Genomic DNA, 12,977 nt, shown 5'->3' on the forward strand with positions numbered 1-12,977 from the left:
TTCACCATGTTGGCCAGGATGGTCTCGATCTCTTGACCTCGTGATTCACCCACCTTGGCCTCCCAAGGTTCTGGGATTACAGGTGTGAGCCACTGCACCCAGCCCCCACCTCTTAATACTATCATACTGGCCACACCTGAATTCTGGAGGGGACACAATCAAACCATAGCACCACCTTTACTGACTTGTGTCTAACTTAAATTCTTCTTGGTACATTGTAAAGTACTTAATAATCCAATTGGCGTGAGTTACTTTATTCTTATTTCACTGCATCCACTATACTTGGGAGGCTAGGTGACTGCTTAGCCCAGTGAAATAGACACTGTCAGAGCTCTTTATTCCTGGTCTAATGATAACATTCTGATTGGGCTTGGTTTCCTCCCAGGGTGGACAGTGTTTCCCAGTTATGTTAGTCCCCATTTCAGGCTCCTGCTGGTGACTGAACAAGACCATTGGCTGATTTGCTCTCAAGTCAACCACTGGTGATTCCTGCAAAAGTACATGGAAACAACGGAAATACCATTGCTGTCTCAGAGGAAGGGATGGACTTGTGCCTGTGGGTCTCCCTATGACCCTACTGTTCAGCCATGTGTTCTCACTGGGCCCAAATGTCAATTGCCTTTGTGGGAACCAAACCCCAGACCTCACAAATGGACAACTAATGGAGCTTAGTCAATTAAGTAACTGGGCCTTTTTGCTGGTCCTGGCCATGGTTTCAGCCATTCAAAGAACATCATTAAATTTAAAATAACATAGCAATTCTTAGTATTACAGTCTACAACCTTGAGAGATATCAGAGCATGGGTTGAAAATAGCATGCAACAAGACCTCGCTCTCCCTTCTCTTCCCCCTCAATCTAAAATAAGGTTTTCTGGAGCCACCCGTAATCCAAGGTGGTGGCTAGGACCTCATTACTCTCATTTCCTGCCATAAAAATCCCTCATGGTGAGAGACAGGACATTGTACAGTCTTCTCCACTCAGGCAACAGATTTCTTCCACTTCTTCCAATCCAGCTCCTATGACAATTGGCTGGGGTGGCTGAGGCTGTGGGGCTGGAGTCAAATCCAAAATGAAAGACCAGCACCAATTCCTCCTACCACCCAAGCCCAGGTCCTAAGGATGCAGCTTCATACACCATGGCTTGTGTGAAGACTCTGGGGACTTTTGACATAGCTGTTCGGTGGCAGGCAGGCTAAGCAATCCTCTGTGTATATTTGATAGCACCCTCTTTCCCATCACAGTGCATGTAACACAAAGCACTCACATGCAAGCTTCTCTCACAGGCATGCCACATCAGGCACACTAGCTGTGAGGCCACTCCTCTCTTTCCCACTCAAAAAAACCCACAGTGGATTAGCCGGGCATGGTGGTGCATGTCTGTGGTCCCAGCTACTCGGGAGGCTGAGGCAGGAAGATTACTTGAACCCAGGAGGTGGAGGCTACAGTGAGCTGAGATTGATTGCATCACTGCACTCCAGCCTGGGCGACGGAGTGAGAGCCTGTCTCAAAAAAAAAAAAAAAAAAAAAAAAGCACAGTGGGATGCAAGGGAGTAAGTGGTGAGTGATTTATGATAGGGATAATCCTGAATCCACTGGAATTCTCTGCTCCTCTCCTCTCCTCCCCTCCCCTCCCTTCCTCCCTTCCTTCCTTCCTTCCACTAGAATTCCCTCCCTCCCTCCTCCCTCCCTTCCTTCCTTCCTTTTTCTTTCTTTCTCTTTATTTACTTTCTTTTTCTTTCCCTTCTCTCTCTCTCTCTCTCTCTCTCTTTTTTTTTTTTTGTGAGACAGGGTGTCGCTCTGTCACCCAGCCTGCAGTAGCGCAGTGGCACAATCAGGGTTCACCGCAGCCTCAACTTCCCAGGCTCAAGTAATCCTCCCACTTTAGGCCACCCACCGACCAAGTCGCTGAGACTACAGGTGTGCGCCACAGCACCAGTTAATTTTTTTTTTTTTTTTGAGATGGAGTTTTGCTCTTGTTGCCCAGGCTGGAGTGCAAAGGTGCAATCTCGGCTCACTGCAACCTCCGCCTCCTGGGTTCAAGCGATTCTCCTGCCTCAGCCTCCTGAGTAGCTGGGATTACAGGCATGCGCCACCACGCCCGGCTAATTTTGTCTTTTTACTAGAGACGGGGTTTTTCCATGTTGGTCAGGCTGGTCTCGAACTCTTGACCTCAGGTGATCCACCCGCCTCGGTCTCCTAAAGTGCTGGAATTACAGGCGTTAGCTACCGCACCCGGCCACTAGTTAATTTTTTTTTTTAATTTCAGTAGAGATGAGATCTCGCTATGTTGTTCAGCCTCGAATTTTGTTTTTCAAAGTGAAACACAATTATGAGTAATAAAGGACCCAGAATCCCTTCACGGCCATAACAGCATGCTTGACAACTGCTGCTGCCTAGCTTGGGGGTTTCCAGCCTTGAGGTTGAGCCTACCCTAGGCTCAGCAGGAGGCCAGAGCTGAGCTGAGAACAGAGCCCAGGATGATTGTCACTCCTAATCCACGAGGTACCAAGATGTGGTTCTGTGTGACACCTTGAGATGGCTGAGAACTCTCAGTCCCTATTTATTCTTAGCAAAGCAAACCACAAGCCTGCAAGCTGCTTGGTGACTTAGGGCATCAGTGTTCAGAAGGTCTCTATGGGGACTGATGTCCTGAGGTGACTAGACGCTTCCAGACATCAGTGCCCGTGGCACCCAGACGACACTTCTCGCGAGGCTCCCGTTTTTCTGCAGACTAGGATGTCTCTTCATAACAGAGCCTAGTTTCCATCAAAATGCCCTGACTTCTCGAGAGGACAAGCGCTAATCTTTTTTATTTTTTCCATGCCCACGGCTGGTCAGAGAAGACCTATCTCTACCTACCATGCTCCAGATAGCCTTACCCTTGAGCCAGATTTGTCTAAGATGGTGATGGTGATAACAAACACATCTCGGGTGTACTGATGGACAGGAAGTCAGGTGAGACAATGACTTGCTGCCCTGCTATGCTAATTTGTTGGCCGATTCATAGGAGGTGGCAGCTGAAGTTGGAATGATAACTTAGGCGGCAGTGGCAGCAGGAAAGTTTTCTAAAAATGGCTTTTATTACAAGGCTTTCCTGAGTTTGGCTATAGCCAGGCATTATGTCATTAGGAAAAACTGATGACACTCAATAGAGAAAAAGAAATCTGTTCTCAAAGCAGAGGCTTTCTGAAAGCTATTAGCTGTCTCCTTGAAATCACAACATTGAAGATTTCACAGCAACAGCAACACATTGTAAGAAAGCATTAGGAGATGTTTGCCTCTCTGCCTTCTTTATTACTCATTCCTCTAGTAGGGGAAAGTGGGGGAGGAGAGGAAAGATGGCAAGGTTTTTTTTTTTTTTTTATTCATTCACACTTAATAAAGCAAAGCATAACACTGATTTTTTTTTTTTTTTTTTTTTTTTTTGAGATGGAGTCTCACTCTGTTGCCCAGGCTGGAGTGCAATGGCATAATCTTGGCTCGCTGCAACCTCTGCCTTAGCCTCCAGAGTAGCTAGGATTACAGGCGCACACCACCATGCTTGGCTAATTTTTGCATTTTTTAGTAGAGACAGGCTTTGCCATGTTGGCCAGGTTGGTCTCAAACTCCTGACCTAAGGTGATCTACCCGCCTCGGCCTCCCAAAGTGCTGGGATTACAGGCGTGAGCCACTATGCCCAGCCAACTCTGATATTTAAAAATAACATCTCTCGGTTGCAGTGAGCCGAGATTGTGCCACTGTACTCCAGCCTGGGCAATGGAATGAGATCCTGTCTCAAAAAAAAAAAAAAAAAAAAAAAAAAGTAGAAGAAAAGAGTTGACTACGCTAAGATGGATGGTGAAGATGTTTTGCTGCTATTTGGTAAAATAATAATAATAATAAAGGGGTCAGCGTGGTGGCTCACACTTGTAATCCCAGTACTTTGGGAGGCTGAGGCAGGAGGATCGCTTGAGCCCAGGGGTTCAAGACCAGCCTAAGCAACATAGCAAGACCCCGTCTCTACAAAATATTAAAACATTAGCCAGGTGTGGTGAGTGCACCTGTAATCCCAGCTACTTGGGAGGCTGAGGCGGGAGGATCCCTTGAGCCCAGGAGTTCAAGGCTACAATGAGTTGTGATCACACCACTGCACTCCAGCCTGGGCAACAGAGCAAGACCCTGTCTCTAAAGCACATTAAAATAATGATAATCATCATAAAAAGCAAATGGTCAGGAAATTGCTCCCACTCACGTTCATGGTTCCATTGATCTCTGCCACTGACTCATCATCTGTAGGAAACTGATAGATCTGGACTCCGTTGCTGACAAGCTCACTGGTGATTTTGATTTTGAACTTTGTTAGCTCACTCTTCGAAATGGCATCTGCTTTGGCAATGATGGGGATGATGTTCACCTAGGGAGAGGAGGGGCAAAGTGGGGTCATTGTTGGTAACCTGCAACTGATAGCAGCATGACCTAGGACTTCCACCAGCTGCCAGAGGGAGCCGCTCAGCCCAGTGGTCAAGGACTGGCCGCTTCTGTAGCCAAATGACAACACAATAAACGACAAGTACTAACTATGTGCTGGGCACTGAACTAAGTGCTTTACATGAATTAGCACAATTAATCCTGACAATAACCCTTCCAGGGGGTATTATTACTACTATTTTGCCAATGAGAAATTAAGGCGTAGGGAGGTTAAGTAACTTGTCCAAGGCCATGGAGCAGGTAAGTAGGAGAACTGGGATTCAAATCCAAACTCAGCCTTATTCCTAAGTCCATAGTCTTAAGCATGAGCTGTCTACCAGTTCAGATCCAAGTTGATGAGCTGTATGATATCTTGGTATCAAGGTTACTGCTTGGGAGATTTGAAGCAGAAAGGTGATAGCCAGGAATCTGTGGCTGAGAGGGGAGAGGTGGCCTCTTCTTGCTAACAGGAAATTGTTCCAACCCATCGGGTCCGGGCTAGCCCGAGCCAGGTGTGATAGGGACCCACATGAGAGATGGCAGGGAAAGGAGGCAGGGACAGTGCTCAGCGAGGACGCACACCTGGCTCTCTTTCTGGCAGGAGACACTGAATACAACTCAGTTAGGTGAGGAAGAACCTATAGTTACAATTTGATCTGAGACTTATGCAAAAAGAATTATACTGCCTGAGTCTCATGATTAATTTCTGAGTAATAAAAGCAAGTATAAATGCCCAATTTCAGGCATCAGGAGAAAGGCCTAATGCCAACCAAAAGTTCAATCCACCTGAACCCTAATCCTTGAAATTCCTCCAAGAAGGGACAAGGTTTTTACTGTCAGAAGGTAAAGAAACTTGAAATGCACATGAGTTTGTGAGACAGAGCACACTAAGTTCAGGTTGACATGGAGAGCATAATCATTCCTGCCAGTAGTGGTGGGGGAGGGGCACAGGTGGCACTCAGGCCCCGGGCTCTAAAAGAGGAGTCTGGGAGCTCCAGACGTGGAAGATAAATCCTGCTTCCTCTGCACTTTGGCTTAGGAGTGCCTCTGAAGGCTGATATCACACAGCTGCTGGGTCAAAGAAAGACTGAACCTTGGAGGCACCTCCCTTGAAGTCTTTCGGGGGCAGAGGGGTCAAAGCCCTTGCCAAGATGAAACAGCAGGCAGAGCCTATTCTCCTTGGCACTTTCGCCAAGTCCCCATTGACACACTATAAACATATATCAGGCCAGGGGCAGTGGCTCATGCTGGTAATCCAAGCACTTTGGGAAGCCGAGGCGGGCGGATCACCTGAGATTGCGAGTTCGAGACCAGCTTGGCCAACATGGTGAAACCCCGTCTCTACTAAAAATAAAAAGTATCCAGGCGTGATAGCACATGCCTATAATCCCAGCTACTCAGGAGGCTGAGGCAGGAGAATTGCTTGAACCCAGGAGGCGGAGGTTGCGGTGAGCCAAGATCATGCCATTGCACTCCAGTCTGGGCAACAAGAGCGAAACTCCGTCTCAAAAAATATATATATATATATATCTCAAAGGCTTAACTCAGCCCATCCACCAGGCCTGCAGCCATGTGGCTCACCAATGCCCCTATACAGGACATGCAGGGCATGGCCAGATTTCAAGAGCAGCCTTTTATTCATGGGCCATAAGCCCATTGCTGCAAAAAATGAAAAACTGCTCCTATTCTGATGAGAGTTGAAATTCAGTTTTAGAGTGGATGTGCTACTAAATGGCTGCATGTGAATTCAACTATTTTTTTTGATACGGAGTCTTGCTGTGTCGCCCAGGCTGGAGTGCAGTGGCATGATTCTGGCTCACTGCAACCTCCGCTTCCAAGTTCAAGCAATTCTCCTGCCTGAGCCTCCCTAGTAGCTGGGATTATAGGTGCGCACCACCATGCCCAGCTAATTTTTGTATTTTTAGTAGAGACGGGATTTCGCCATGTTGGCCAGGCTGGTCTCGAACTCCTGACCTCAGATGATCCGCCTATCTTGGCCTCCCAAAGTGCTGGGATTACAGGTGTGAGCCACCATGCCCAGCCAAGTTTTTCTTAAAGCAAGACAATGCCTGATTCCCACAGCCATCTTTCTCGGGCATGGAAGCATTATAATATGGGGTCACAGATCTAAGTGTCACAGAATCTGCACTCTACCAGTAGCTAGCAATAGGACAATGTGCAAGTCACTTAACCTCTCAGAGCCTCAGTTTTCTCTTCTGTAAAATGAGGATAACAATAATGTGTACTTCACGAGGCTGGCATATAATGAGGGTTTTAATGTTAACTGCAATCATAAAAGTACTGATAGGAAGAATGATAACTTTCAAAGTCAAGTTTGCATGTTTGATTCTAGCCAGTTAACATTGGGACAAAGAAAAAACAGCTTTCCATTGCCAAAGCCTTTGCCCCTAGACCCAGGGAGCCATCTTGCTAGTCCCCAAGAGGGATCAGGGCAGAAAGACAGCTCAGGGCAAGCCCATCCCTAGTGCTGGGAAAACAGATCACAAAGCATATGATGCTGGTGCTGGATCCGTAACACCATCTTTATGGAGGGACAGGGAATGAGGGAGAGGATGAGGATGCCACAAATCTCTCCCCGAATCCCACATCTACTTTGCACAAGAGATCAGTAAGAGTGAGCCCCCAGCGCCCCCGCCCCTGCCTCCTATACCTTACTGTCCAGCTTCTTCATAGTCACTAGGTCCAGAGACTTCAGGGAATGACCCGTAGGGGCAATGAAATACAAGCAGACATGGATTCGGGAGTCATGGTAGGTGTGTAGCACTCTTCGGATCTTCAGCTCTTCCTGCAGGTAGGCCTCGAATTGTGCGTCGATGAATTCCACGATGGGCTTGTAGCTAAAAGGGAGAGCAGGGACAGAGGCGGACCCCATCAAAAACTTGGATTTTGACACTGTCCTTTTTGAAAGTTTCAAATGCCTTCTGTAATCTTGACTCTCTCCCATCCAACTGCATTTCTCCATCTCCCTTCAGTGGGCCTCCGATCTTGTCAGCCTGGCCACCTTCTTGGTCCCTACATGAGCCAAACTTATGCCCATCTGTGCACCTTCACTAGAATGCCCCTTTCTCTCTCCTCATCCCAATTCTGCCCTCCCAGACCTCAGGGCTCAGCTCAATGCCCTCCTCCTTCCTACGGCCTTCCCCACTTATGCCAGAAATCCCTTCTGCGAGTCAGGGGCATAACAAGAAATGGCATTCAATTACTTATTGTTGCTTCACAAGGATTCTCTCAAATAGATTGTGTCTTCCTAAAGGGCAGGGCCTGTGAAGGGCACTTCTCTGTCCCTCAGGGGGCCCCAACACAGCATGGAGCTCACTGGCTGTATCTGTAGAGGGACTGATTTTCCTCCAAGCTGGGCTCATGTCTTTGCTTCCTTTATCTTGCCCTACAGTGCCTAGATGAGAGCTGGGTACACAGTGGGTAACAAGACCTCTCTTTGGCCCACTGCTGGGCAATCTTGTGAGAACATTCAGGGCTTTTGCTCATTCTCGCTAGGTTTAGTGGAGTTCCGCACTTGGCTCCCCCAAGGTCAAGATATTTTTCTGATTCTCATTTCTGCCAAGGTGGTGACTTTAAAATCTAAGTATTCAGGCCAGGCACAGTGGATCATGGCTGTAATCCCAGCACTTTGGGAGGCTGAGGCGGGCGGATCTTCTGAGCTCAGGATTTCGAGACCAGCCTGGGCAACATGGTAAAACTTCGTCTCTACTAAAAATACAAAAATTAGCCAGGTGTGGTGGCTCGTGCCTGTAATCCCAGCTACTCAGGAGGCTGAGGCAGGAGAATCGCTTGAACCCAGGAGGCAGGGGTTGCAGTGAGTGGAGACCATGCCACTGCACTCCAGCCTGGGCAACAGAGTGAGACCCCATCTCCAAAAACAAACAAACAAACAAAGTATTCAGGCAAAATCTGGTAAAGCTACTCCCCGCCGCACAGCCTGCACACATGGACATAGGCCCGCCAGCTCACTGAGTCTCCACACACGGCTCCTCTAGGTGGCCCCCAAGTCTTGCCAAGGCTTCTTAAACATCAGTCAGCCCTCTATGTCTCTCTTTCCTGGGCCTCCCTGGGAAACTTCCCTCTCCCTCTGTCCCAGTCCCCTCCCACGTCATCCCCGTCACCCCTACAGCCTCTTTCTGCTTTAACTAGGTCAGCTTAGCTCAGCTCTGCCTCTTGTTCTCATCTCCCCTGTCTGTCTGCTGCCTCTCTGGCTGAGGGGCTGCCTCCCTTCAGGCTAGAAGAGGCTTGTCATGTGGGCCCAGGGCAGGGAGTTTTCAGATACCGCTGCCAGAAGAGAACATGATGATCAAAGGACGAGCTGGGCCCAGCCAATGCCTCCCACCTGCAGCAGCTCCCAGGCTGAGCCTTTTTGAAAGATCCCCCTAGTAGAGAAGGGGAAAATAGCCTTTTAAAAAAGAATCACAGGATCCTAGATTCTGAGAGCTGCAGCCAGAGCTGAGATCCAGGTGCAGGCTATCTCTGGAGCCCCAGAGAAAAATCTTTTTTTTTTTTAAGATGGAGTTTCACTCTGTTGCCCGGGCAGGAGTGCAGTGGCGCGATCTCCACTCACTGCAACCTCCGCCTCCCAAGCCCCAGAGAAAACTCTAAAAACATAGTCCTTTCTTTATTCCTTTGATCCCTCTGAGCCACTGTTCGGAAGGGTAATAGCATCAAAGAATCTCTTGGTTGCAAAGATCCTTAGAAGGTTCCTGACGAATTTGGAGTGAGGGTGGGGGATGTATCCCCTAGGCTTATTTAATTAATTTTTGGATGTTTTGCTGATTTGAAATAGTTGATGATGGCACTGCTTCATTTTTTTTCTCAATTACATAACTTTTTTTTAACTTCATTTTTTGCTTTGCAGAAGGAATCAAAGGAGGAAAGAAAATAAAGCTAAAAAGTACATTTTTTAGCTCCCCCGCAACACCCCGAAATCTGTAGTGATACCCTGTGCCTGTCTGACTGCAATTGCCTCTGGCTCTCGGAAACTCTCAAAATGTACATGGATCAGACCAGCCAAACCAGCCAATCAGCCACCAGGATTTGGTGTAGACGAATCCTAAATGGGTGGCTTATCTTCGTCTTATTCATCTCTGTATCCTCCACGTCTAGCCTGCTGTCTGGAACATAGTAAAGTTTCCCCTACTGCTCTGCATTCCCTCCACCCCCGGGCCCCAGTGACTCATCTTCCCACGGTGGCCACCTCTCTCCCACACTCTGTTGTGCTGCTCACTGGACTCCAGTGGGTGGTAAACAAAATCCTTTACTCTTATAGGCTACCTGCTCCCAAACTGCTTCCTTCCTCTAAGTGACACCTGACTATCCTTCAGAGATGCTGCTTTTCTCATATCCTTCTCAAATGGAAATTTCTTCATCTCCACACCCAAGTCCCATGGAAGGGCAGAGAGGGCAGCTTTCTTCTAGCTCTTGATTCCCTCGCTCACTGTGATCTCCTCATCTCCTCCATTTTCGACCAAAACCAGCTCCAACGGACTCCATCCCTCCCCATCACTACTGATAATCTTTGACATTTCAAGACAGCCGTTCTTAACACAGGGTTCATGGACCGCCTAGGTTCTGTGAATAGAATTCAGAGGATCTGTGAACTTAGATACGAAAAAAATACATCTTTTTCACTAATCTCTAACTGAAGTTTAGCAGTTTCTTCAGCTACAGACATAGGTAACAATCTATAGTAATGTTAGCAGTACCTGTGATTTCATAACCAATAGAAATCACTGATATCGTCATTTCCCATTCCAATCGTTGTAAATAGCTCAAAATAGCATTTATACTCATTATGACATTCAAATTCTGGTAATTATTAAGCCTGCATATAGATATTATTACTTCCGGAATTGATAGAGAAGCACATGGATTACTAAGTCACAATTTTTAAATATTTTAGTAACTGTATTTTTAGTATACTTGGTATATTTTAGGCATTTAAAAACATTATTTTGAGAATAAGCCCATAGGCCTCACTAGATTGCTAACGGGGCCAATGACACAAAATAACCCCTGGTCTAGACAATAATACTTATTCATTTCGGATAATGATACGTACTATGAAGATACTCCAACAGGATAATGGGATATACATGTGATTGAGGGTTCAACTACTTTAAATACAGTGATCAGGGAAGGCTTCTCTAAGGGTGTGACATTTGAGCCGCAAGGATGAGGATGACAGAGCCATGGAGAGATCTGGGCAAAGAGCATTCCAGGCAGTGGGAAGAATAAATGTGAGGATGGTCCTGAGGCAGAAACCAGTCTGACAGGTTTGAGCAATGGGAAGAAGGCCAGGGAGGTGGGACTTGGTGAACCCAGCTTGAGTAAATTATTCACAGTAGCCCAAAGGTGGAAACAACCCAAATGTCCATCAACTGATGACCGGATAAAGAAAATGTGGAGGCCGGGCGCAGTGGCTCACGCCTGTAATCCCAGCACTTTGGGAGACCAAGGTGGGCAGATCACGAGGTCAGGAGTTCGAGACCGGCCTGATCAACAGGGTGAAACCCCGTCTCTACTAAAAATACAATAATTAGCTGGGCGTGGTGGTGCGCACCTGTAATCCCAGCTACTCAGAAGGCTGAGGCAGGAGAATTGCATGAACCGAGGAGGCGGAGGTTGCGGTGAGCAGAGATTGAGGCACTGCACTCCAGCCTGGGCGACAGAGTGAGACTCCATCTCAAAAAATAAATAAATAAAATAAAGTAAAGAAAATGTGGGCCGGGCGCGGTGGCTCATGCTTGTAATCCCAGCACTTTGGGAGGCCGAGGCAGGCGGATCACGAGGTCGGGAGATCGAGACCATGGTGAAACCCCGTCTCTACTAAAAATACAAAAAAAAAAATTAGCCGGGCGTGGTGGCGGGCGCCTGTAGTCCCAGCTATTCGGGAGGCTGAGGCAGGATAATTGCTTGAACCTGGGAGGCGGAGGTTGCAGTGAGCCAAGATCGCACCACTGCACTCCAGCCTGGGCAACAGAGTGAGATTCCGTCTCAAAAAAAAAAAAATGACTGTGCCTTATTTCTTAGTATCTCTGACACTTCACACTGTACTTGTCACATAGTAGACATCTACGTTTATAAAGTGGACTAGGTTTCCACAGCAACTTGGTTCTCAGTCTTGTCAGTTCTCTCAAATCTGCCCCTCCTCTCTATCCTCAAAGCTTCTCTTCCTGTTCAAGCCCTCATCATCTCTCCCATCCTCAAGAGTTGCCCTTGACCTCCTTGTCCCCCTCTAGACATGGCCTTGTGTATTTCTCCCAGCTCAGACAAGCTTTCTTTTTTATTTATTTTTTAGAGACGAGGCCTCGCTCTGTTGCCCATAGCTCACTGTGACCTCGAACTCATGAGCTCAAGTGATTCTCCTGCCTCAGCCTTCTGAGTATCTGGGACTACAGGCACACACCACCACACCTGGCTAATTTTTTATTTTTTTGTAGAGACGGGGTCTCTTTACGTTATCCAGGCTGGTCCTGAACCTTTGGGCTCAAGTGATCCTTCTACCTTGGCCCCACAAAGTGTTGGGATTAGAGGTAAGAGCCACCGAGCTTGACCTAAATTTATTTATGCAAGAACACCTATTCTCAGCCGGGTGCGGTGGCTCACGCCTGTAATCCCAGCACTTTGGGAGGCCGAGGCAGGCGGATCATGAGGTCAGGAGATCGAGACCATCCTGGCTAACACGGTGAAACCCCGTCTCTACTAAAAATACAAAAAAAATTAGCCGGGCGTGGTGGCGGGCGGCTGAGGCAGGAGAATGGCGTGAACCTGGGAGGCGGAGCTTCCAGTGAGCCGAGATCGCACCACTGCACTCCAGTCTGGGCAACAGTGCAAGAGTCTGTCTCAAAAAAAAGAATACCGATTCTTCCTTCCTCACAGATAACCTCCATTTTCAGTTTGCTGATTATCTTTCCAGACCTTTTTCTATGCATCTAGACACATAAATAGAGAGAAATATTGGAGGAAGGGGGGCAGATTTACACACACTGCATCGTGATCATTCTGCAACTTCTTTTTTTCACTTAACAACATATCCTGAGATCTAGCCATGTGAGTATGTATCGATCTACCTCATTCTATTAAACTGCCAAACGCAATTCCATGGTATGGTAATTCCACAGTTTATTTAATTGCTCTGTTGGTAGAAATTTAAACTGTTTAAATTGTTTTTTATTCAATAACCAAAGCTACAGTGAACATGCTTTCTCTGTGCTTCTCAGGAGCATGTGCAACTGTTTCTCTAGGCTGTATACTTAAAGGTGGAACTGCTGGGTCATAAATTATTCACATTTAAAATTTTAATAGATACTACCAAATTTGCCCTCCAAAAAGTCTATATCAATTTACAGTCCCATCAACGTGAATGAAATTACCTCGTGTTAGTGGATATTATGCCATCTTTTTGTTTTTGCAGATCTGATGGATAAAAAATATTTGTTTCATTTTGCATTTCTCTAACTACTGGGGAAGTTGAATGACCATCATTTCATATGTTGATTAT

General features: G+C 47.0%; 1 protein-coding gene across 3 annotated transcripts in view; it reads right to left on the minus strand.

Annotated features, from left to right (window-relative positions):
• The window catches only part of SEPTIN6 (septin 6), an 87,487-nt gene that overhangs the window by 40,008 nt on the left and 34,502 nt on the right, over positions 1–12,977 (minus strand). For all 3 annotated transcript variants that reach the window (XM_032757522.2, XM_032757520.2, XM_032757521.2), the window contains exons 4-5: positions 7,119–7,305; positions 4,233–4,394 (exon numbers count right to left, since the gene is read on the minus strand). In XM_032757522.2, the coding sequence (XP_032613413.1) occupies positions 4,233–4,394; positions 7,119–7,305 (349 nt within the window). The remainder of the gene's footprint in view (positions 1–4,232; positions 4,395–7,118; positions 7,306–12,977) is intronic.

Source organism: Hylobates moloch, unplaced genomic scaffold (genome assembly GCF_009828535.3).
Source record: "Hylobates moloch isolate HMO894 unplaced genomic scaffold, HMol_V3 SCAFFOLD_7, whole genome shotgun sequence".
Taxonomy (NCBI): Eukaryota; Metazoa; Chordata; class Mammalia; order Primates; family Hylobatidae; genus Hylobates; species Hylobates moloch.